The sequence below is a fragment of the Lissotriton vulgaris genome, chromosome 7, assembly GCF_964263255.1.
Source record: "Lissotriton vulgaris chromosome 7, aLisVul1.2, whole genome shotgun sequence".
Lineage (NCBI taxonomy): Eukaryota > Metazoa > Chordata > Amphibia > Caudata > Salamandridae > Lissotriton > Lissotriton vulgaris.
This window is the reverse complement of record NC_141695.1, coordinates 1,514,006,783-1,514,032,880: the sequence shown is the minus strand read 5'-3', so window position 1 is coordinate 1,514,032,880 and position 26,098 is coordinate 1,514,006,783. Positions and strand designations below refer to the sequence as shown.

General features: G+C 48.1%; 1 protein-coding gene across 1 annotated transcript in view; it reads right to left on the bottom strand.

The window, feature by feature from the left end:
• CHMP4B (charged multivesicular body protein 4B) overlaps positions 1–26,098 on the bottom strand; it is a 275,190-nt gene that overhangs the window by 107,658 nt on the left and 141,434 nt on the right. Inside the window, exon 2 of the mRNA XM_086932384.1 lies at positions 1,261–1,438. Coding sequence (XP_086788510.1) covers positions 1,261–1,438 — 178 coding nt within the window. The remainder of the gene's footprint in view (positions 1–1,260; positions 1,439–26,098) is intronic.

Genomic DNA, 26,098 nt, shown 5'->3' with positions numbered 1-26,098 from the left:
TTTGTATACATTTTAGTCTGCTTAGTGTGACAATTTTCTTAGAATTCAAAGGGGGAGGCACCTTGATTTTTAAGGGGGAGTAAGCTAGATCCACCCCCACTCCCCCTTAGGATGAGTAACAGTCATTTACATGCATAGTGTGCACACACATTTTGCTGTCACATGTGGGTTTGCAAGGAGATTGTCTAACTCACACCTATCAATTCAAATTAGTAACAATTACCTCAATATTGAATTTCTATTAGTTCTATTACCAAGTGCATTCAGTATTGGAAAACACAGCACAATGTATGGAGAACTAGGTTATGTATGCATGCATCCTTTTAAAAAATATTTGATAAACACTTACTCTGGTGATTAAATTAAAGAGGGCTGGTCCTCAAAAAAGCCTCTAGCATCTAATTTAGGATGTGCAATAAGGCTGACAAATGTCAACATTCCCTTTAAGGGTTGAATAATTCCTCTAAAGTTTTTCTTCCACCCAATGGGGACCTTAGAAAAATATTTTCTGATCCACCAGGGGGTGGATTTAACAGTTCACCTCTCTACATTTTCTGTACATTATTATCTCCACAACGGAGTATGGAGATCCCTATGTCCACAAGATTGGACTTCTTGTTTTCCGCCCTCAGGAGCTTGCCTGCATGTTCAAGGTAGAAGCTCACATTGGTAGTCATTTCCATTAATGTGAGGAGCAGCCCTTTGATGAAGCTTGACACTTACTGGCGGGTGAGGTTTCTTCCCTTTAACAACTGTAGTTCCCTCGAATTGGTCACACCAGGTCCAACTATTTCTAATCATCTGGGAACCCTAGATCTATGATCAACTATGGACCGCCATCTATGCACCATTCCTCACTTTCACCAGATATTATGATGCCAATAGCTCCATTAAATATTATGGCAGAAAAAAGTGGAAAATCGAGTGACCCAACACTGGCTGAAGTGTTCAAAGGAACATTACCATGGACATCAACTAAAATGACTATCCGAGCATAGGAATGTTGCCAGAAAAAACTTTGAACAATTTCAGTTACATTTGGAGTTCTGACACATCTACAATTAATATCTGCCAATTTCCCTCTCTCCAACTGTATTAGTCCAATAAATACAGTTCTGCAGGTAAGCCAGTTGTGAAACACTGACAACTACATCAATTATTGAAGACTTCTATAAAATGCACTTTAATCCTGGATGAATTCACTTTCTGACTTCAACTTGGAATCACGAACGTTTGCAGTAAGGATAAATAATTGCTTACATGTTATCGTGAGCAGCTTTCATGGCCTTGGCAGCAAATCCCATGTTCTTCAGCACTTCAGTGTTCGTATTGGCATTTTCAAGTGCTTCCCTCTGGAACTCTATTGTTGAAAGTGTGCCATCTATCTGTGCAAGTTGCTTTTCATACCTCTTCTTTCTCTTCAGTGCTTGAAGGGCAGCTAAACAAAATCAAATGAAAAGGAAATACATTTAGAGATTGTTCCTGTTTATATGTGTAAAATATTGCTAGGAAACAACGTGCACCAGGGCCCCACCTCCGTCACTAACTCAATGCTAAAGAGCTCTATAGTTGGGTTTGAGCTGCTTGTAAACCAGTAAAGAAACATTTGCCAACAGAAGTATAGAAATGTTACATCCTATTTCCGGAATGTCATTTATGCACACCTCGACAGCATCTACTACCAGATTAATATGTACAGAAAACAGTAGAGGGGCTAGAGAACAGCCTTTAAGAAAATGGGACTGTAATGTCACCTGCTGGACCTCTGTGTACTCTTGCAGAATTTTCATCATGGAGCCTATCCAAGATATACAACAGATCCTATGGGATGCCCTGGGTATGTAATGAACATAAGAAGCCGCTAGGGACTCTATCAAAGGTGGAGTGCAGATGTGCAAATTCAAAATTAAGAGGTTCTTTCATGAGGAGCAGATATTTGATAAAGAGTAAATAATACCTAAATATCTGACCTATCTTACTTGTTGGGCAGTGTGAATAGATGTTCTTACTCCACCCAATTTGCTATGCTTCAAAGAAGAAGACGTGAAAAATAGTTTGAATACTGACTAGGAGACTTATAGGGTGGTAATTACCATGATCATTTTTATCTTTTCATAAGGATTTCCACCAAATAACAGGTTACGAAAACATTTGAAACGGTTGGGTGGGGGTAACGAAGAATGCAGGAAGATTTATGCACACTGAAGAGATATGAATCACCCAACTGTTCAACAGCTGAACCAAAATGCCCCATCTTCATCTGGCAGTGTCCCAGGACTTGAGGTATCCCCCCCCCAAAAACGGATTTGTGCCTTCTTCTGGTGGCAAAGCATAATGTTGAGCTCACAAACTTTAGGTTGGTGTAGATGTGGGACCCTATTCAGACTTGGTAATACTATGGAAGAGGGCTCTCTGACAGTGCTGTGTGCATAAATTCCTGCAGCTACACTACAAAAACCATGATCATTTGTATGTATGTATATATCTATGTGGCATATATACAAACTGAACCAGGATGAAGGACCATTATATAGGGTAAAAGGCAAATTTCTGGTGAACAAGCGATTGGAAGAGTAACTGGATTCGAAGAGCCGGATTTTCCTGAAAACGTAAATAAGCTAATTTTGTAAACACTGTATATCAGAGGTGTGGTTCAGGGACCTCTAACTCACTGGATATAAACATTTAGTTTCACGAGTACTACCGCAAACTATCCTCAGAACCTCCTGCTAATTCCCCAGATGTGAGTAGTGCAGATCGCTACTGAAGATAGAAAAGACACTATACAACTCCTAATTAGCAGTGTACAGTTCAGGCCAAGTTAAAAGACCCAAGAGTAGCAGGCCCTGAAGCCCTTCCAACATAATCCATTACTGAGGTCAATCATCAAGATTAACTTTAGTCTTTCTGAAAAGGGAACTGCTAGCAAAGGTATCCACAATAATGTTGGAAGGTTCAATTATTCTATTCCCTAAAACGTTTGTTGTCATAATTTGTGGCTCTAATCGCCAATATCATTAACACAGACAACATACTGGACTATGCATTTGAACTGGTTTATCACTAAATTGGTGTGGGATGACAAAACATGTTAAGAAGACACATTATTTCAATAACATTAGGCACCTACACCATAGCCTCCTCTATTTTCAATGATGATATGGGTCTTTATCACAATAATGAGAAGGCATTTTGGTCTATCCAGCACAAGGAGGCTCTAAATTGACAGGTTTATTTTTTATTTATTTATTTTGAAGGTTTTATATAGCGCTAGCTCCACCCTGGAGTATCAGAGCACTTTACATAAGCAATGGGAGTACACAATAAAAAACAATCATGGCAGTTGAACGATACGGGTTATGCAGGTGTTTAAACCAATAAAAAATACAGGGAGTAATATAGGGAACATAGTTACTTAGAGGTACATATAGATAGAGATAGAGAGGCAGGTTGCCGGAACTAGAATGTTATTGTAAAAAGTAAATTTAACAGAGTGCCAAGGAGTATTCAAAGGACATAGTGGGTGGTAAAGAGATGGGGGGGAAGAGTGGGGGAGGAGGAGGGGTCTGAGGAGGGAGAAGGAGATGTAGTCAGAAAGGGTATCTGGGATTGAGTTTTTAGTTTCCCCAAAATTTAGTGAGCAGATGGGTTTTAAGGTCTTTTTTTAAGCTGGAGTAGGAGGGTTTGCAACGAAGGTCTTTGGGTAGGTCATTCCAAATGGTTTGGGCCTTACCAGAGAAGGAGCGGGATTTCGAAGCAGCTTTCTTGAGTAGGGGGGGTATGAGAAGAAGAGTGTTGGTGCTTCTCAGTGTTCGGGCACAGCCAGCTTTTTTAAGTTTAGTTGAGAGGTAGGATGGGGTCTTCTGGTAAAGGGCCATGTGAGTAATACAGGCAATTTTAAAGGAGGATCTGCCTTCGATGGGGAGCCATTTGAGGGACTTGAGGGCAGGGAAGTTGTGGTCAAAGCGACTACAGTTAGTAGTTAGCCTGGCGGCGAGGTTGAGAACGGATTTGATGGGGGCAAGGTGGATTTTGGGGGTGCCAGAGAGAAGGGTGTTACCATAGTCTATTTTGGACTGAGAAAAAGACTGGATAATTAGTTTAAAGCCTTCGGCTGGGATAAAAGGTTTGATTTTTTTGAGATGCCGGAGAGTGAAGAGTGCACTTTTTGCTGAGTTCTTGACATGGGAATTAAGTGTGAGTTTACTGTTGATGGTGATGCCGAGTGATTTCACAGAGTCGTCGAGGGAGTGAGAGCAGTTTAACGCATTAAGGTCGGCGATCCATGATTCGATGGGGAGTAGGTTGTTTTTGGGAGAGAAGAGGATGATCTCAGTTTTGTTCGGGTTGAGTTTCAGATGATTGTTGCGGAACCACGTTTGGATCTTGGTTAAGGCTGTGTTGAGGTGGAGGATATCAGTATGGGATTTTATTTTATAGTATAATTGGGTGTTGTCAGCATATAGGTGGTAGTTGATTTTTTCTTGTTTGAGTATCCGGGAAAGGGGTTCCATAAAGAGGTTAAAGAGAGCGGGAGAGAGGATGGATCCTTGCGGGACACCGAGGGAGACAGAGGTTGGGCTAGAGAGGCAGTTTTGAATTTTAATTTGTTGGGTTCTGTGTTGAAAGTAGGAAGTGAACCAATTAAGGACAGTGCCACTGAGGCCGAAGCGATTTTTGAGTGTGTTGAGTAGGGTTGGGTGGTAAACTGTATCGAATGCCGCGGAAAGGTCAAGAAAGATAAGTAGGTAGGTCTCACCCAGGGATGTGGAATTCCTATAGCCCGACGCCCAGGCCATATTGTTTGGGGTCAAGGGCAACAAGTTTTATTGTGTACTTTGTCTTTGGGGCAAGTAGGCCCAACCTCCTGCAGCACAAACCCTTTGGCTGTCAGTTTGCAGTACCACATTAAGTATCAGGGAAGGGTACTGCCTGTAGTTAAGTTATTATTTGTGTGCATGTGTTAATACTGTTCAAACTTGTATTAATGGTTCATTAATTGAAAGCCTTTATTATTAAGGTGAGCGCTCTAAGTAAATGTACGTTCTGACTGCACTACTGACAGTGGTTCCAGTATGAAAATGTGTACACACGGTTTCAAAGTTTAGCAACATGAGGCTATGCATGATGCTCACAGAATGCTCTCCGATTAGATGCACATATTTGCAGAAGCTTGAAAGCAAGATTAATGTTTCTTTGCTTTCAATATAAAATGCTCCTAAAAAATGAAAGTAGGGAAAATAATATTCTGCTAAACTACTGTAAAATGTCAGGTACCATTTCATTGCAGCATCATTTAGTAAAATGTGTTGATGCATGCTAGTATTTCTCAAAAATATTAATATTGGAAAATTTGTGTAACCACTTTCAAAAAGATTATGGGAAACAAAAATAAACAAGCCTTGGCAAAGCCAGTAGGTCCGACATTGGTGCGATACCGAGAGAGAGAGAAATTTAATAAACACAAAAGTTCATAGTTAACGCCAGATCAAATTAGTGGCCCAATTAAAAAAGAAAGTCTCAAAAGTGCACCTTTGGTATATGGCTTTGGTGAATTCACAAGAATTTACATTAGTAGGGCAAGAAATTGTACTGCTACAAAATGTTTGTGAACTGCATTTTAGCATGAGCAAATAAGCATGTGTAGATTTGCTCATGTGAAAACCTGGATGTTTGAAAGTTCATTTTCCCTCCAACTACTTTTTTCCCCAACTCTGAAATAAGATTTACGTCTGCCACTCTCAGGAGTACATTTCCAACATTTCTCAGTATGAGAAAGATTAGAGAAGATTTGTTGAAAACCCTTAAAACATGCAAGTTAGTAGGTTTGCACAGACTCAAAAGGGCATTCCAACCCTGGAACTACTGCTTACCACCATCATCAGTCCCAGTATGTAGATCTGCGGAAACGTGGCAACATAAAATGATTACTGGTATTCAAACACCACTATGGCATATGCCCTAGCATAATTACAGAGGCTATATAAGAGCTCTTATATAATGAGATTTCTGCCATAATTTGTGGCAGTACTACATGGCACCAAATGGACAAGTGGATTTTGTTACAGGATAAGTAGATTTATGAAGCAACATGCTCCATGGACAAGTAGATATTTTAATAAATTCCACACCCCTATCACCCTTGTCCAGGGCTAGGTGAATGTCATCAACTATATATAGAAGCGCTGTTTCTGTGCTGCATCCTTTGCGAAAGCCATATTGGAGGGGTCCAGAAGGTTGAAAGTGTTGATATGTTTGTCCAGTTGGAGAAGGGCGCATTTTTCCAGGTCTCTGGAGAGGAGGGGGAGGTTGGAGATGGGGCGGAGGTTATTAGGGTCAGCTTTGGGATTTTTGGGGATAGGAGTAATTTGCGCGAGTTGAAGGGAGATGGGCACACTCCCTGTAGAGAGGGAGGCGTTGATGATGTTGGTCCAGTAGGGGACGATGACATGTTTGAGATCTTGGATGAGTGCGGAAGGGAGTGAGTCTTTGGTGCGGGAGGAAGGTTTGGTTTTGGCTAAAATGTTGAAGACCTGCTGGTCAGATACAGGGTGGAAATTAAGCCAAGAGGCGTTATTTTTAAGCAGAAGGGGGGTGGGTTCCAGCGGGATGGGGGAAGGGAGGGAGTGAGAGGGGGTAAGGTAAGTGTACAAGGGGGGAAGAGGTGAGGTAATCAGGGGTGGTTGAGGGGTGGGCAAAGGTGGAGCATCAAGGAAAGAGCGGTCTATTTTTGTGACTTTTTCACAGAAAAAGTTGGCGATTTCTTCACATTTGCTAGTGGAGGCCACTGGGTTAAGGGGTGCAGGGTTGGTTTGGTTTCTAATAATGTTGAACAGTTCTCTAGGTCTATTTTTGGCGCAAGAGAGTTGAAGACGAAAGAATGGCGCTTTCTCTGAAAAAAAAGTGTTTTTTGTAAGAGGATCTGGCAGTTCTAAGGAGGGCAAGATGGGATGGGGAGGGGTGTTGTCTCCATGTTCTTTCCGCCAGTCTCAGCGAGCGTCTTTCTATATTAAGGTCTAGGGTGAACCATGATTTAGAGGGGGCATTTTTTTATGTTTTAGTTTTCAGAGGGGCTAGTTGGTCTAACACCTCAGTGACAGTTTTGTTGAAATGCTCTGTGAGATCATTAGCATTTGAAGAGGGGGGGTGAGACTGAGTTGAGAATGGAGTTTCTGTTCCAGTGCGCCAGGAGTGATTTGTTTAAAATTTCTAGTAACAATTGTAGCATTATTTATTTTTATTGGGGCTGAAGGGGCTGGGGGGGATATTGTGAAAAGAATCGGATGGTGGTCAGACCAGTCGATGGGGATGATGTTGGATATGGATGTAAGATCTGGGTTGGAGATGACTGCGTCAAAGATAGCTCCTTTGGTGTGGGTAGGTGAGAGGCAAAGTTGCTTGAGGTCGCTAATCTCAAGGAGATTGTTGATGAGGTGATTGTCGGGTCATTGTGTTCTTTCCAGTGGAGGTTGAGATCTCCAAGGAAGAGGTTTTTGGAGCTGGAGAGTAAAGATTTAGTTAGGAGGTCGGAGAATTCTTCAGCAAAGGGAAGGGGTTGACCAGGAGGATGATAGATGTTATGCATTCGTATTGGGGTGGGGAGCATTTCATTTTGAGTTTGGCGCCTAAGTATTCGAAGGTTGTGTAGCCGGTGTTATTAATAGGGGAGAGCTGAAGTTCTTTTTTTAAAAATGATTGCTAGGCCACCCCCTATTTTTTCAGGTCTATCTCTTTTGAGGATAGAGTAGCCGGGCAGGGTCAGAAGGTCAATGATGGGTGTGGAGTGGTCTTTGAGCCAGGTTTCAGTGAGGAAGGCGATATCAGTGTCTTCATTAAGAATTGTTTCAGAGATTTCTGTAGCATGAAGGACAGCTGAGCTGCAGTTCACGAGCATGCAGGAAAAGGGTTTGGGTTTAGCGATAGGGGGGAATAATTGAATACAAGTGAGTTGGGGGGTCTTGGGGAGTTAGGAGGCTCAGGAATTCTGCTTGTCCCCAGTATAACAGGGATTTTGGGGTGAGGGGTTAGATTCTTCAGATGGGGGGTTGTTAAGATAGGTGAGGCAGAGGGCCGTGAGGTTAGGGGCAGAGTAGGTGTTGGCGGTTCAAAGGGGTCTGTGGGAGCGGGAGAGGAGTGGCGTCGTTAACCCATGTTTGGGATCCAAGTGTTTTCGGGGGTTAACATAAAGGGGGGGGCGGGAGGGGGGCAATGGGTATGTAGGATTTGAATTGATTGAAATCTTTTCTGAGTAGGGTAAGCTCGGTAGCTAGGGTAACGAGATTATCGTCCAAGTTACGAAGTGTCTGGCGGAGGTTAAGAAGGAGGGGGGTGGGGGTGGTATGAGTGGAGGGGGTGTTAGGGGCAGAGTGACTTGAGAGATGAGGTTGACATCTTGGTTTGGGCGATTTCACTGGGGGGAGTGGCGTGGGTAGGTTTGTGTTTAGAAGAGGAGTGTGGGAGGCCGGGGGAGGGGGGTAGAATGGCCCGGTGTTGGGAGGGAGGGACGGGAATGACGGGCTATGGCTTGGAGGTGGGTGTTTGGGAAGGAGGTGGAGCCATCGTGAGCATGTGAGGTGTGAAAGGGACTGTGGTATCGGCGTAGTGGGTGGGTGAGCGGTTAGAGGAGGGCGGGGTCAGGACCCGGGGGAAACGGTCGTATGGGGATGGTTTAAAAGGTGAGGGGGGGTGTTATTGAGGTGAAATGGTGTTAGGAGTGGATGGGCATTAGGGGGATATGGGAAATGGAGGGAGTGGGTTAAAGGAGAGGGGGGAGGATATTTCCAAAGAGGTGGGTAAAACCGGCGCTGCGGAGGGGAGAGTGTCATTAGGGGGGGGGGGGGGGGGAGTGTCGTGGGGGTGTGGCGTTAGTTTCTGGGAGGTGGAGGAGAGTTGTGAGTAGGTGTGAAGGGGAGCTAGAGAGGGGAGAGGGGACAGGATTGTCGTAGGGGAGGCTTCGGGTGAGGGTGACATAGGTTTGGTGGAAGCCCAGCAAGATAGTCTAATAATAAGTGAGGGATTAAGTCAGACGTTCCTGGAGTATTATGAAGTTATATTCTGAAAAGGGAAATCAGTTGCTTCCACCTTTCCTTTAAATCTTGGTTGTCAAACCATTAGTCAACACATTTCAGTGGTGGGGAGATCTGGGTTAGTCATTTACTAATTGTTTGCCAGTTTTGTAAAGCGCTGACAAGACTCCAGCATTAACACAGTGAATTACAGATCAGTGAATCCATGAAGTTTGTATAACAATTTACAACTTTCATATCTGCTGGAATAAAAAATATTGGCAGTTTTTAAAAGCTTAGAATACATGAAGAAATATAATAATGAACAAAGGATTGTAGAGTCCATTACATAGTGGAGTCGGAGTACCCTAGAACTGCAAATTCATTAAGGCTACCAAAGTAATTGCTGCTCGGAGCCTGGTGTCCAGGACATCAGCAATATGTGTGCATTTAAATGTCATTGGAAAAGCAAGATTTTCAGTTTCTTTTTTAATGATTTGCTGGACAGAATTGTCCTGGTGTTCAGGAGGATGAATTCTAAGTCAGGATAAGGCGGCGAGGATTAGGCATTTCTTTCTGTTTTTATTTTAAACAGCAGCCATTTCAAAGAACTAACAATCAATAAAGGTCTTCATTTCCCATGAAACCTAGGGAAACCATGAAATTTAAACAAACAATGTCTGTTCAACCAGGAGACTCCCGCCGCATTAACTGGTATCAGACTCTCTCTTTCTTCGCTGCTGCAGCCAGTGTCAGTTAAGTGTGGAGATGCATTATCTTTGTTTTTTTCCAACATCGCGTTGGTATAATTCCATTGCTTAGGATTGATCATGTTAGGGCGTAGCGAAGTCTCCGTTTCGCTTCAGCGGCCGCGTGAACTCTTTGTTGCCCCTACGTGGCAGCAACTTAATTGTTTCTGAAGTCCAGAGATGGAATGCGCAGGGGACCACTGGCTGCTAGAGGCCGCAAGTCCCCCATACTCACTGGGAAATTTTCTCTTTTGCCTAGCGCAGAGCGCATCAGTTACGTTCATCGCCCAGCGCCTCCACCTGCGTTAGTCAATTGCTCATCTTTAAACCCTGGCTAGCCTGGAGCTGAATATCCTTCGGGGTAAAAGCAGCAGATATTTTGTCCCTGCGTGTATAGTGCAGATAGGCCCAGGCTGTCAGTGTCTCTTGCTCATGTAAAATAAATGTGTGTCTGCTCAGGTCTTTGAGACCAATTAAGCCTGCAGTGACTGTACATGACGCTTGGGTTGCCTCTCAGGGCCACTGTGTTTTTACCCTTCCTCCACAAGGCTGTTTCTCCTCACAGGCGAGGTTGACCTCTGGGCCCCCTCTAAGACTCTGTGCTCCTGCTTACCTGGTGTGTGGCCACCCTTACTTACCTCTTGCAGTCTCCCGAGATACTTACCTCATAGAGGGTTTTGATGATTATTACGAGGAAGAGGAGGACATGCAGTATTTCCCGGTCACAGGTGACTTCTATGACTCGTGGACGCCTACATCGTCAGGGCGGTCCCGAAGAAGTGGTCCCTCTGGAGAAGAGAGTAATGAACCTGGCACAATACTTCAACCCCTCGTACCGAGGGAGGAGCTTCCTGGGCCTTCAGCCCCATATCCTCCAGAGCAGGTCTCTGATTCCCCTCCTGAGAACCAGTGTAAATGAAAGGGGGGGCGGGGGGGGGATTACCTGGACGCCTTTGACAGATTGAGCAGGCGTTCTTAGGGACTAGGCCTCCTCCTCCACTGGTGGAGTCTCCAACTGGCATTCCGCCAACGTGCGAGCCAGGCTTGGCAACCTCACCGCAGCCATCTGACGAGTCCCCTATGGGGTCCGATGGTGAATTGGACCAGGACTGGTCCTGGCATCCTCCCTCTGTGCCTCGGAGTCCAGCCAAGTGGCAGAGGCCCCACGGGACGCCAATTCAGAACTCTTGGAGCCCAAGGAGCTCTTATACCCCGCTCCTCGGAGTGGATCCCTTGTGTGAAGGTGGCAAAATAGGTGGCCAGACGGCTGCGTAAGCCTTCAGAAAAAGAAGTCTGCTCCCTCCATAGGGCGGAGTGCCCCCAGCCTTCGTTGGAAGGTAAAGTGGCGGTCATACTTGAGATCGATGACCGGATGGCAACCTTTTTAACCAAATATTTCAAGGATCCAAAGAAGGGCATAGATCAGTCTTGGCAAACGTGCCAAGAAAAGCTGTTGGACAACAAGGGCCCCTTGGTGAAGATCTGACACATGGAGGAGCTAGGGTGTTCAGGGCCCTGATCCCACCTGATGTCCTCTGCAGTTGGGCGCATAGAGCATTATATTTCTCAATAATGCCAACTGGGTTATTTCTACCGAAAGGCGCAGATCATTCTTCATTAAACTAGACCCGAAGTTAGGAGAACTGGCCATGTCAGAGGCAGGGCAGGTGACTCAGGGCTGGCTCTTTGGCGATCCTTTCATCAAGTAGCTCATCACATTTATCTCCACCTTTAAAACCCTGAATAAAGTCCAGTCGCCTGTAAAGCTCATTTACAATGCGCAGGTGTACTCCGAGGCCTGCTGTGGTAGGGGGCGCTCAGCTGACTGTTCCTCTCAGTCTGCCTACGGCAGAGACAAACAATCTCAGAGGGGACAGTGGCAGGACTAGTCACGCTTCGGAGGATTCTACCCTACCAGAGGTTGGTCCGGCACAGAGGACAACGCAACGGCTCCAGAGGCGGTGGAGTCTCCACAGCTCACAGTGAGTTCTTTACTCATCTCATGCTACTGCCTGGGGGGGTGGGTTGGCACAGTTCCTAGACAACTGGCGGGCCATTACGGACAACGCTTTGGTGCGACACACAGTGCAGGGGTTTCACGTGGAGTTTTATGGCTCTCCCATCCACGTATCACCTCCACTTCTCAGGAAGGGAGTCTGCCCTCATCCAGTAGGAAGGTGCAGGAGCTGTTGCTGAAAAGGGCTGTTAGCCATTCCTCCCCAAACCCCGCAGGGTTTTAAAGCAATTTTTTCCTGATACAGAAGCAGTAGGAGGTCAGCGGCTGGTGATAAACCCCTGGGAGTTAAACAAGTGGTTGGTTTACTGCCACTTCAAGGTGAAGGGTATCCAGCTGATTTGGTACCTCCTTCATCCGCACGACTGGATGGTCAGTCTGGACCTCAAGTGCGGATACTTTACGGTCCCTATCTTTCTGCCGCACCGTTGGTTCCTCCAGTTCCAATGGCAGGGCCAAACCTTCGAGTTAAACTTGCTTCTTTTCTGTCTGTCGTCAGCACAGTGGTGCTTCACCAAGTTCCTCAACTGGTGGTGGAGCGACTGACAGTTCAGGGAATCTGGATGATGGTGTACCTGGACAACATGCTGTTCATGAACCAGTGACCAGGCGTTGTCTCGCCAGCTGCAGAGTGCAGTGGAACACCTTCAGTCTCTAGGATTCGTAATCAACCAGGCGAAGTCCAGTCTAGTGCCCTCCCTCTTGATCACTTTTTATGGATTTGTGATTTATTCTGTGGAGGCCACGCATAGTCTACCTTCCAAGAAGATGGCAAAAATCTGTCAAGAGGTACAACAGATTTTACGGAAACCCTAGACCTCCCTGCGTAGCATTGCCAGAGTGGTCGGCCTCTTGCTGGCCTCGATGCAGGCCATTTTCCCAGGCCTCTATTTTTGGGCCCTCCAGAGGTTCAAGGCGTCTCACCTACGACAGAATCTAACACCAGCAAGTGCCTTGGTCAGAGAAAGCAATGGACAAGCTCCATTGGTGGCTCTCACATATAGAGGTGGGAACGGGTGTGCCATATTTGGCTCCCACACAAGTTTAAGATCGAATCAGGCGCCAGAGGTTCGGGCCGGGCAGCCCGTTGTGGAGAGTTCACCGCCAGTGGTGGTTGGACCATCACGGAACGGTCTCTTGACATCAATTGTGTGAATTTGATAGCGGGGTCCTTCGCGGTCCGGTGTTGGACCAGGGACAGAGTCACGCCAGATTCCAGCCCGTCTGCGCCCGTCCGCGCTAAGGACGGGCTGGACGGCTGGACATATGGCTTAGATGCCCCTGACCCCCGCACTTTAGATATTCTACTCAGACCCTGCTTGCGCTTAACCACCCAGGCTCTCATGTTCTTACTCTCTCTCGCCTGACGATATTTTATGCCCGCCACCGTGTGTATGCCAGATTTCTGGTACGGTTAACTCCACTCCCCCTCCACCTAGTCATATGCCTAAACAACCCACTTCCCCAAGCCTTAGGACTCCGAAGGAAGAGTGCCTCCTTCTAAATGCCCGCTCGCTTATTAAAAACAATATCATGTTTAGGGATCTTGTATTAGATAGGAAGCCTTCCCTGGTTTTTATCACGGAAACGTGGGCAAAGGACTCTTCTGGTCCTGATCTCATTGAAGCTGTCCCTAAGGGATATTGCCTAGCTCGTCAAGATAGACTGAGCCGGGTGGGAGGAGGGCTAGCAATTCTTTACAGGGATCATTTTCATTGCCACACTGTCTCTATCTCCGACCCCACGGACAGCTTCCAAGCCCTATTCTTTTCCATAAAAAGTGGCCATAGAGCCTTCTTCAATGGAATCTTAGCCTATCGCCCTTCTGACTCTCATACCGACTTTGGACAACGGCTTCTTCACGTCCTAGAACCCTACTTTGGTCGGAAAGATTTTACAGTCCTGGGTGACTTCAATTTTCATTTGGAGAGACAAGATACTAAGGAGACTATTTCTCTGCTTGAGGCCATGTCAGCCTGTGGATTTGCCCAATTGGTTAGAGGGGCTACGCATAGAGCAGGCCATACGCTCGACGGAATTTTTTCCAATGACGAGAGGTTGATAATTAAGGACTCCATCTCTCTATCATGGTCCGACCACCTGGCAGTTCCATTTGAGCTATCCTGTCCTTCCTTTCACACGTTCAAAAACACTAAGTAATAAGGAACCTCGCAGGAATTTCAAGAATATTGCAAATAGCTCCCTTACCCCATGGGCACCCAATCTGTTCTCATCCCAAGGGGAAAGTGTCTCTACTGCAGTCTCACAGTTTGAAAGGACCGTGACTGAGGCACTTGATGAACTAGCCCCTATCCAATTACGCCATCGAGCCAGGAAAAGGCCCTCAGCCCCTTGGTTCTCCGAACATCTTAGACTTCTTAGACAAGAAGTAAGGAGGCGGGAGCGACTATGGCACTCTGGTTGGGATCTAAAGGATAGGGAAGCCCATAAGATTCTGCTGAGGAATTATAAAGTTGAAATCATAAAGGCCAAACTAGAACATTTTACAGCCTTGACAACCTCACTGACCTCTCCTAAAGAGCTCTTGAGGGTAGTGGACTCCCTTATAACCCTCCAAACCCCAGATCCCGTAGTAGCATCCCAAGAGCTCTGCAATAACATTGCCTCTTTTTTCCAGGCAAAAATTTTAGACATCTACTCTGCCTTGGAGCTGCAAAGATCTCTTATTACTGGGCCCCCTGCCCTGGGAGCTATGGACCATGCCCCAGCAGAAATACTTCCTTTGGGAACCCTAGATTCTTTTCCCCCTCTTTCTTTGGAGGATCTGGACAGCCTCCTCAATAAAACTAAATCTGGCTCCCCCCTGGATGTATGTCCTCTTAGGATCCTCAAACAGTGCAGAGATATTTTCTTGCCCCCGCTGGTTGATATTATGAATAAAGCCATGAGGGATGGCCTTTTTCCCACCCAATGGAAAAACGCGGTGGTAAAACTTTTACTTAAAAAGGCCTCTTTGGACCCTGCGGTTCTAAAAAAATTCCGGCCCATTTCACTCCTCCCAGCCCCAGCAAAGATGCTAGAAGCACATCTTAATAAGCATCTTGCCGCATTTATAGAGAACTCGGGTTGTCTTGACTCCTCCCAACATGGATTCAGGAGGGAACACAGCATTGAGTCGGCCCTCACCATCGTGTTAGACAACATCCGCACGCGTGTTGATGGGGGCCAGATCACCCTCCTGATCCTCTTGGATCTGACGGCGGCCTTCGATACCCTTTCTCCCTCAGTATTAACAGCTCGGCTGAGGGAGGTTGGGGTTCAGGGGGCAGCCTTAGATCTACTCACTTCTTTCCTCAATCACCGAGTGCAAAGACTGAAGTTGGGGGAGTATCTATCTCCATCCCTGCCGGTGCAATGTGGGGTCCCTCAGGGGTCGGCTCTTAGTCCGACCCTATTCAACATCTATGTGACCCCACTTGCTAGGCTAATTAGATCCTATGGGATGGAGATAGTATCCTACGCGGATGACACTCAGATACTCGTCTCTCTCTCCCAGTCAGGTGCCCCGACTGCCTCCAATTTTAGATCCTGTATGGAGGCAGTCGGGCAATGGATGATTTACAATTCATTGAAACTGAATGGAGAGAAGACGGAGGTGATGGTGTTTGGAGGGAAAGAGGATGTATGGTCATCTGGTTGGTGGCCAGACTCATTAGGAGCCTGCCCCACCCCCACCTCCTCTGCTAAAAATCTAGGGGTCATGATTGATCCCCCCTCAATCTGGATAAACAGGTCAACAGAACCATCTCTACCTGTTGGGGCATCATTCACAGCCTTAGGAGGATCAGGCACTACCTCTCATTGAGTTTGAGTTTAAAATATTTGTATAGCGCACTTTCACCGGCGGTTTCATGGCGCTGCAACAGACAGATCTCCAGGGTAGGAGTGAGGAAGACAGAATAGGACGGAGCAGAACAACAAGTGGTCTAGGTAAAACATTTGGCGAATAAGTGGGCTTTAAGTTTCTTCCGAAATTGAGGGTACAGAGTTAGAGATCTGAGCTCCAAAGGAAGGGAATTCCACAGGAGTGGGGCGAGGGTTGCAAACTTTGATCCTCCCCATTTCTTTCTCTGAAAACGGGGGGCTGACAACCGGGATTGCGTGGAGGAGCGAAGTTCCCTAGTTGGGACATAGGGAACAATCTCAGATGTTATAAAGGCCGGAGCCGCGCCCAGTCGTGCTTGAAAGATGATAGAAGCAAGCTTAAACTGGACGCGTTCACGGACAGGAAGCCAGTGTAGGGATTTGAGAAGGGGGGTTACATGGTGGGATTTCGGAAGATTGCAGGCAAGGAAACAGCTTGCAGTTGCCCTCATTGGCTCCCGGCTGGACTACTGCAATGCGCTGCATGTGGGACTGAATAAAAGTCTACTGCAGCGCTTGCAGGGAGTCCAGAACGCTGCTGCCAGGTTTGTCCTGGATCTTCCCAAACGTGCCTCAGCCACAGCAGCTAGAAAGCTGTTACACTGGCTTCCTGTGGAGGACCGTATCCACTTTAAGACCCTATGTATGACCTATAGGGCATTAGCTAAAAACAGTCCCACTGGTGTAGGACCCATCTTGCCCCGCTACACTCCGTTAGGAATTTGCGCTCCTCGAGTAGACTTCTTCTGTCAGCCCCTCGATTCAGGAGAACTAAATGGGGTGGCAGGGCTTTCTCCACCCTGGCGCCCAAATGGTGGAATGCCCTCTCACTGGAATTAAGATCCCTACCCACTCTTCAGGCTTTCAGAAGTGCCCTGAAGACCCATCTTTTTGTGCAGGCCTATCTGTAATGGTGACATGCCCATGTTTATGATATACTTGGTTAGGCGCCTTGATGCCTTCGGGTTATTGTTTGCGCAATATAAGTTTTATTCAAATCAAATCAAATCAGTCCTGTGTGTCCTGCTCAAAATGGACAATGTAGCGGCGGTCGGCTACATCAATCACCTTGGAGGCATGCCTTCCAAAGCCTTGGCATACCTCGCCAGGAACTTCTGGGAGTACTGCCTGGACATCAGGTTTCAGTGACGGCAGAATCCCTCTCGGGTTCAGCCAATCAGTTACCGGATTGGCACTCCCGCTATCTGCAGGACTCTAGTCTTTGGAGATTGTTTCCTCCAATACTCCAGTCCCTGCTGTCACTTTGTGATCCTTTCATGATTGACCTATTCGCATTGAAGCCGCGATCACCAGCTTCCCCACTACTTCAGCTGGAGGCCGTTCCAGGTGAAGTGGCCAAAGATGCTCTTCTCCAGGATTAGGCATAGGAGCAGGGTTATGCCTTCCCTCCCTTTACCATGATCATAAGGTTGACGACACAGGTGCGAAGAAAGTAAGCTAACATCGTGGTGATCACCCCGGTATGGAGATCACAAGTGCGGTTTCCAATTCTGATGGAACTTTCCTGGGCTTTACAAATCTGTCTATACCCACTGCCTCATCTCCTGAGCGATCCGGCAGCAATCCTCACTCTCTAGTGATGAGCGACTCCCTCTCTTATGGCGTGGAAGATTACGTGTCTCGGTGGCAAGTCCCTGACCTTTTGAGAAGCGCTGCGGACCTTCTCTCCTGAGCTTGGGCAGACGGTACGGTTAAGCAGTATCCACCTGCTTGGTCTAGTTGGATGGGTTGGTGTCAGTGGATGAGTCTGGATCCCACGGGGGCGGACATTATCCACATCCTGAACTTCTTAGCCTTCCTGGCTTCAGAGGAGATGATGTAACGTTCAGTCAATACCTCACTGGAGCCGAGGTACTTTGTCTTGTGGGATGTCAACATGGTCTTGAATTTGCTGACAGGGTGGCTAGGAAATAAATATCTCTGTTGTAAGCAACTGTCGGCCAGTTGGCCATGCTATTGTGTAGGATTTCTTGCAGGTGGTGTTGGATGTCAGGGCCCTAGTTATTTCGGGGTGCTCTTTCACTTCGGTTGGAGTCACATTCCTGTGACTCATAGCACCAAAAGCCAGAGATGTCCAAGTTATGTGTAGCAGGTGCATCAAGGCCTATGAGGCCATGAAGGCGGAGTTGCAGCCAAATGGAGAGAGGCAATTGCTGATTGCTTTGAGGTGGCCCTTTAAGACAGTCTCTTCCCGACCATAGAGGGATGGGTCCGGCGGGTGATGGTGGAGGGTGGCCTCGACAAAACAATTTGGAGCAGGGGCGTAACACAGGCCCCCGCGTTACTGGGGAGGCTGTGCCCCAGAGGGCCCCTTAGGGAAGCCAGCATTTTTTGGTAATTAATACATTACGCCCACCCCCGTCGCTTGTTGCACCTCCCCATGGCCTCTTCATATTGGTGCGCAGATGTCTACGCCTCTGCGGTTGCTCGGTCTTCACCCTTAGGTGGGGCTGGCCTGGTGAGCATAGTCATGCGCATCATGCAATTAAAAGTGCGCGCATGACTGAGGGGAGGCATCACAAGGCAAGAGATGACTGATAGGGACTGTGCTGCCGCCGGTCATAATTAATTATTTCTAGCCCCTGGCTAGCCTTGCAGTCTGTCTTGCCCCCCCGAGGTGAGTCTCCAATGCGTCCGAGCCAGGAACAAGAAGTCCGTGTCAGAGGGTGGGGGGTGGACTGGGCTGCATTATGGGGCGGGCAGGCGGGGGGCGGCAGGCTGGCCGGGGTTAAATAAGTAAAAAGTAGTTTAGGCCCCGGACGGTTCCGTTCTGTGCAGGGGAGCCCACTAAGATTGCTCAAGTTTGTGAGAGCGGGGATGGTGGTTGGGGCTTGAGCACCATTGCGTGGCTGCAATAAATCAAACATTTTAATTATGATGATTGTCACCTTTACAATCATGATTACAATTTATGACTTATTGCAGCCACACAATTGTGGGCAAGCCGCAACCACCATCCTCGCTCTCAGTCTCACAAAATGCACCCCCACTGCTGTGCATTGCAGAGGGATTGACATATTGCAGGACTGGAATCTGAGGAGGCAGGCGAACGGGCCCGGTCACCCCACCCCCGCGGTACTTAACTCATCGCCACAGCTCGCGGCCTGGCAAGCTGTAGTAAGGTCAATCTCCCCTGGGCATGGATGCAGGCTCAAGGCAGCCGGTGTCTCGTTTTGAGGCAGTCAGTGTTGCTGACACAGGATCTGTGGCGCCTTTAACAACAGGAGCACCATCTACCTCCTGTACGGGAGAAGGGCACATTGAAAAGTAAGGAGACCGAGACATCTGCCTATTTAGCCGGTGTGCCACTACTAGGTTTCTGAAAACCAGGCACAAAAGCGTGCGCGGAGCTCCGTAGAAGAGTTTCATAATTTAAAGAGGAAGCAACATCTGGTTTTAACATTGTTTTTGTTTTAAGAGAGAACCGCATATTTGGAACTGAAATAGAATTTTATGCAAATCCCATTGGATGTATTTATTGTTTTTCATAACACTGTGCATCGCCTTTCGGTTACTGCAGAGCACTCGTTATTTCAGAAATTTACATATTTGTAATAACCTAAGAAATAGATAACTAACGTGTGTCTTGCATTAAGGTTGATGAAATTAAAGATATGTTATCCCAATTCATTTACTGATAGTTACTACCTGGAGGTTGAATGCACCCTGTTAGAAACGGGACCCTGGCCGGCCAAGACTCGCGTCGAGGTCAGTCAGGGATCACCATTTCTAAAGTCAGGGCAGGGGAGTCACACACCAAGGCAACCCCCACACGCCCTCTAGGTAGCGTGGCGCGAGCAGTCAAGGCTAAACTTGGAGGCGGTATGAGTTAAGTATTTGCGCACGCACCCCAGCAACAACACCCAAGGCCCACCACAAAGAAACACTCCACACAAGGATATATATCAAAAATAGCCTTTGTATTATAATAAACAAAACACATTAGATAACACACGCAAACTGTACAATGTGCCAGAGGCACGGGCAGAATTTACAAGGGGAATTATGTACAGGACAGGGCCACATGGACCACTGTCAGGGGTAGGCACTTGTCAGATAATAATACTGGTAGATATACACTTATGTCGTAAACATAGAATGAGTAGCACCAAAATTATAAATGCAACACACATCCAGTAATCACTGGAAAAGTAAGGACCTCCTACGCAACCCTAAAACACTGTAGGAAATCACGCAGGTAACTAGGACCTAAGGAAGGAATACCAACACCTAAGCAGTTCACTCTTAGCAAAGGGAAGGAAACCTAAACATGAAATGAACCCTCAACAATCTACTATGCAGGTCACATTTAGCATAATGGATAAACATAAACAATCCTCTATGCAGGTCACATTTAGCAAAAGGGGATAACCATAAGAATACCTAATCAGGTTACTTTTAGAAAAGGTACAGGTTAGAACACATGCGCAAGAATTACCTAACAAGAAATTACCATGCGCGGGGTGCACAAAGCACAACACTCAAAAATGTCCCTCAGGCCAACTGGCCTCGAAAGGGGCGGAATGCCCTGAGTCTCAGTGTCAGGGGGTCTGTGCAGGCAGCACAGAACACAAAGCCTAAACGTGGCAACTGTCCACTAAGTGCTGGACAGTTGTTAAATACAGATGCACAACGTTGGAGCCAGGAGGACTCAAGAACAAGGTGGGGAGACACAGTGTGGGAGCCTCGGGGCTACAACCAACTGACTGCCTGTGTCCCCCTAGAGCCTCTCAGGGGCTCGCAAAGCAGATGTGCAATCTAGAGCTCAGCGCTCTTAGGATAATCAACAATGCCCCAGAGCCTCTCTCCGGGCCCTAAATCGTGATGGGGGCAATGAGCCTCGCTGGGCTCGCAGCAGGAAATGCCCTGAGCCACTCGGGGCTCTCACGAACTAATGCGGGCTGGTGGAGCCTCTCTCAGGCTCGTAAATCAAATGTGCACTTTAGAGCTTCAGCGCTCTTAAAATGAGGAAGGCCTCTCGGGCTCAAGAACAGATGTGCCCCTCAGAGCCTCGGGGCTCTTAACTCACACTGGCCGGCTTCGTGGGAGTCCCTCACGGGGGACTCGGGAATCAACTATAGCCCCAAGAGCCTCTGGGCTCAACACAACGAGGGCCTCGCTCGGCCCGCACACGGAAGGGGAGGGGCGGCACCGACAGCGTGCCCCGACGCCCTCCTCCCTTCCCTCGCTCTCCCTCGGCCCTGCTACACTCACCGGGTCTCCTGGTAGCAGCGCGGGGCTCCTCTCTTCACTCGGGAGCCTCGCGGACACGGGAGCAGGCTTCCTCGGTCTCCCGCCTGGCCTCGTCACGACGTCCTCCCGCCTGACTTCCGCCGGAGACGCCAATGGCAGCGCGGCCCTGGGGGTCAGGGGGCGGGACTTCCGGGTCGCGGAAGGCAGCGGCCCGGCAACAGCTTTCGGTGCTCCTGGGCTGCGGCGGTGATCACGGGGCAATGCCGGGTGGGCACCGGCTTGAAATAAAATCAGCACAACGGGGCAATGCCGGGTGGCACCGGCCTTCAAATTAAAAATAAAGCGAGGTGGGCACTCGCTCGCTCCAAAAATCAGCAAATCGGCGCCAATGCCGGGTAGGCACCGGCAATATCGACAAAGCGCTCCCAAGCGCTCTGGGAGCACAGGATCAGCGCGCTCAGCGCTAGAAAGACAAGCAAAGCGCTATGGAGCGCTGGGGCATAAGGAAAGCGCTCCTAGCGCTACAAATCCAAGGAAAGGGCTTCCAGGCACAGCAAAGCTCCAGCAGGGTCTGGAGGCAGGCAGAGAGGGGCAAGGCAGGGCCAGAGCCAGCACACTGGGTCTCCAGGCAGGGAGACAGCCAAGTGGCGGTCCTCTTGGCCCCTGCAGCAGCAGCAGCCCCCTCTGGCAAGATCCTAGGCAGAACCAAGAACAGGACAAATTGTATAGGGACACAGCCCCTTCTTATATAGAAAAACCCCTTTGTCTCAGGGTGCAGGGTGGGGGGGAAAACCAGTCGCAGCTGGTTCTGAAGTACTCTGTTTACCTCAACCACCCTCTCTATTCACTGGCAGGGCTAGGGCCATCAGTCGCACTACAGGGGGTGGAGCCAGCATTGTCCGGGGAAAGTCCAGGCCCATCAGGGACCAGGTGCACTCCTCCCAAGCCATCAAGCATGCTGATCTCACACTCACCACCGGGCAGACCCATCCAGCCTTCCTGGAGCCAGGCTCACCAGCCAGCTCCAGCCAATCACACTGCAGACATATTTTCCAGTAATATGCCAAGTCCCAGAAATGGCATTTCTACTCATGACACACACATGCCACATACACCATTGCAAAGCATTCATTCCCACGAACACGCACATACCAAATTCGAGCATGCACTCCCCACGCATCAGGAATTACTAGGGACACAGACATTCCCCATGCATCCCTATGGGAGAGCAGGCCAGCCTAACTACATGCCCGCACTTTACTCTGGGACACAGAGAAAAAGTGCGCACAGACCAGAAAATCATCCACGCATCTCACAGATTAAAAGCAAAAAGATTAGGGGTGAACCTGCCTTAAGGGCCAAGTCCAACACACCCATTAAAAAAAAATCACTGCCGCCTCCTTATTTTTGTCCTCTTCTTGGCGCTAGGATACCTGTATAGTTAACAGTGCTTTACTAAAACTAATAACATATTGTAAACCAAACGTGAGCTACCCCTAACACAGCTGCATCAGGATTATAGAGCAAACGTGGTAAACAAGTGAAAGTGCTATCTGGAACACTTAAAATGGGGGCCCAAATTTGCTGCATCTCAATGTCCGGCCTTTATCTTGCATTTAGATAAAACCACACACAGGTGCCGGTGGGCTGCAACTAGGTGTGTGCCTCATGGAGCCTGAAACTGCCTTGCCCAAAATCATGCCCGGCGTTGCGCTCTGTAGTTTGGCGCCATAACGAAGACCATGAATCCAGCTCCACTTAAGAAGTTCCTGTAGACTACAGTTTTTAAATTATAGAGCAATGATACTATAAGTACTCTTTATTAAGAGGTTATGGAGGCTACACTACAGCCTGTAGTGTAGCCTCCATAACATTTTAATTAAGAGTGCTTAAGGTATTATTGCGCTATAATTTAAATGCCTAATAAGAAAGGCCTTTGGTGCCTCGGTGGGCAATGCATTGCAAGATCAACTTTTACTTAAAAAGGCCTCTTTGGACCCTGCGGTTCTAAAAAAATTCCGGCCCATTTCACTCCTCCCAGCCCCAGCAAAGATGCTAGAAGCACATCTTAATAAGCATCTTGCCGCATTTATAGAGAACTCGGGTTGTCTTGACTCCTCCCAACATGGATTCAGGAGGGAACACAGCATTGAGTCGGCCCTCACCATCGTGTTAGACAACATCCGCACGCGTGTTGATGGGGGCCAGATCACCCTCCTGATCCTCTTGGATCTGACGGCGGCCTTCGATACCCTTTCTCCCTCAGTATTAACAGCTCGGCTGAGGGAGGTTGGGGTTCAGGGGGCAGCCTTAGATCTACTCACTTCTTTCCTCAATCACCGAGTGCAAAGACTGAAGTTGGGGGAGTATCTATCTCCATCCCTGCCGGTGCAATGTGGGGTCCCTCAGGGGTCGGCTCTTAGTCCGACCCTATTCAACATCTATGTGACCCCACTTGCCAGGCTAATTAGATCCTATGGGATGGAGATAGTATCCTACGCGGATGACACTCAGATACTCGTCTCTCTCTCCCAGTCAGGTGCCCCGACTGCCTCCAATTTTAGATCCTGTATGGAGGCAGTCGGGCAATGGATGATTTACAATTCATTGAAACTGAATGGAGAGAAGACGGAGGTGATGGTGTTTGGAGGGAAAGAGGATGTATGGTCATCTGGTTGGTGGCCAGACTCATTAGGAGCCTGCCCCACCCCCACCTCCTCTGCTAAAAATCTAGGGGTCATGATTGATCCCCCCTCAATCTGGATAAACAGGTCAACAGAACCATCTCTACCTGTTGGGGCATCATTCACAGCCTTAGGAGGATCAGGCACTACCTCTCATTGAGTTTGAGTTTAAAATATTTGTATAGCGCACTTTCATCGGCGGTTTCATGGCGCTGCAACAGACAGATCTCCAGGGTAGGAGTGAGGAAGACAGAATAGGACGGAGCAGAACAACAAGTGGTCTAGGTAAAACATTTGGCGAATAAGTGGGCTTTAAGTTTCTTCCGAAATTGAGGGTACAGAGTTAGAGATCTGAGCTCCAAAGGAAGGGAATTCCACAGGAGTGGGGCGAGGGTTGCAAACTTTGATCCTCCCCATTTCTTTCTCTGAAAACGGGGGGCTGACAACCGGGATTGCGTGGAGGAGCGAAGTTCCCTAGTTGGGACATAGGGAACAATCTCAGATGTTATAAAGGCCGGAGCCGCGCCCAGTCGTGCTTGAAAGATGATAGAAGCAAGCTTAAACTGGACGCGTTCACGGACAGGAAGCCAGTGTAGGGATTTGAGAAGGGGGGTTACATGGTGGGATTTCGGAAGATTGCAGGCAAGGAAACAGCTTGCAGTTGCCCTCATTGGCTCCCGGCTGGACTACTGCAATGCGCTGCATGTGGGACTGAATAAAAGTCTACTGCAGCGCTTGCAGGGAGTCCAGAACGCTGCTGCCAGGTTTGTCCTGGATCTTCCCAAACGTGCCTCAGCCACAGCAGCTAGAAAGCTGTTACACTGGCTTCCTGTGGAGGACCGTATCCACTTTAAGACCCTATGTATGACCTATAGGGCATTAGCTAAAAACAGTCCCACTGGTGTAGGACCCATCTTGCCCCGCTACACTCCTGTTAGGAATTTGCGCTCCTCGAGTAGACTTCTTCTGTCAGCCCCTCGATTCAGGAGAACTAAATGGGGTGGCAGGGCTTTCTCCACCCTGGCGCCCAAATGGTGGAATGCCCTCTCACTGGAATTAAGATCCCTACCCACTCTTCAGGCTTTCAGAAGTGCCCTGAAGACCCATCTTTTTGTGCAGGCCTATCTGTAATGGTGACATGCCCATGTTTATGATATACTTGGTTAGGCGCCTTGATGCCTTCGGGTTATTGTTTGCGCAATATAAGTTTTATTCAAATCAAATCTAATCAGTCCTGTGTGTCCTGCTCAAAATGGACAATGTAGCGGCGGTCGGCTACATCAATCACCTTGGAGGCATGCCTTCCAAAGCCTTGGCATACCTCGCCAGGAACTTCTGGGAGTACTGCCTGGACATCAGGTTTCAGTGACGGCAGAATCCCTCTCGGGTTCAGCCAATCAGTTACCGGATTGGCACTCCCGCTATCTGCAGGACTCTAGTCTTTGGAGATTGTTTCCTCCAATACTCCAGTCCCTGCTGTCACTTTGTGATCCTTTCATGATTGACCTATTCGCATTGAAGCCGCGATCACCAGCTTCCCCACTACTTCAGCTGGAGGCCGTTCCAGGTGAAGTGGCCAAAGATGCTCTTCTCCAGGATTAGGCATAGGAGCAGGGTTATGCCTTCCCTCCCTTTACCATGATCATAAGGTTGACGACACAGGTGCGAAGAAAGTAAGCTAACATCGTGGTGATCACCCCGGTATGGAGATCACAAGTGCGGTTTCCAATTCTGATGGAACTTTCCTGGGCTTTACAAATCTGTCTATACCCACTGCCTCATCTCCTGAGCGATCCGGCAGCAATCCTCACTCTCTAGTGATGAGCGACTCCCTCTCTTATGGCGTGGAAGATTACGTGTCTCGGTGGCAAGTCCCTGACCTTTTGAGAAGCGCTGCGGACCTTCTCTCCTGAGCTTGGGCAGACGGTACGGTTAAGCAGTATCCACCTGCTTGGTCTAGTTGGATGGGTTGGTGTCAGTGGATGAGTCTGGATCCCACGGGGGCGGACATTATCCACATCCTGAACTTCTTAGCCTTCCTGGCTTCAGAGGAGATGATGTAACGTTCAGTCAATACCTCACTGGAGCCGAGGTACTTTGTCTTGTGGGATGTCAACATGGTCTTGAATTTGCTGACAGGGTGGCTAGGAAATAAATATCTCTGTTGTAAGCAACTGTCGGCCAGTTGGCCATGCTATTGTGTAGGATTTCTTGCAGGTGGTGTTGGATGTCAGGGCCCTAGTTATTTCGGGGTGCTCTTTCACTTCGGTTGGAGTCACATTCCTGTGACTCATAGCACCAAAAGCCAGAGATGTCCAAGTTATGTGTAGCAGGTGCATCAAGGCCTATGAGGCCATGAAGGCGGAGTTGCAGCCAAATGGAGAGAGGCAATTGCTGATTGCTTTGAGGTGGCCCTTTAAGACAGTCTCTTCCCGACCATAGAGGGATGGGTCCGGCGGGTGATGGTGGAGGGTGGCCTCGACAAAACAATTTGGAGCAGGGGCGTAACACAGGCCCCCGCGTTACTGGGGAGGCTGTGCCCCAGAG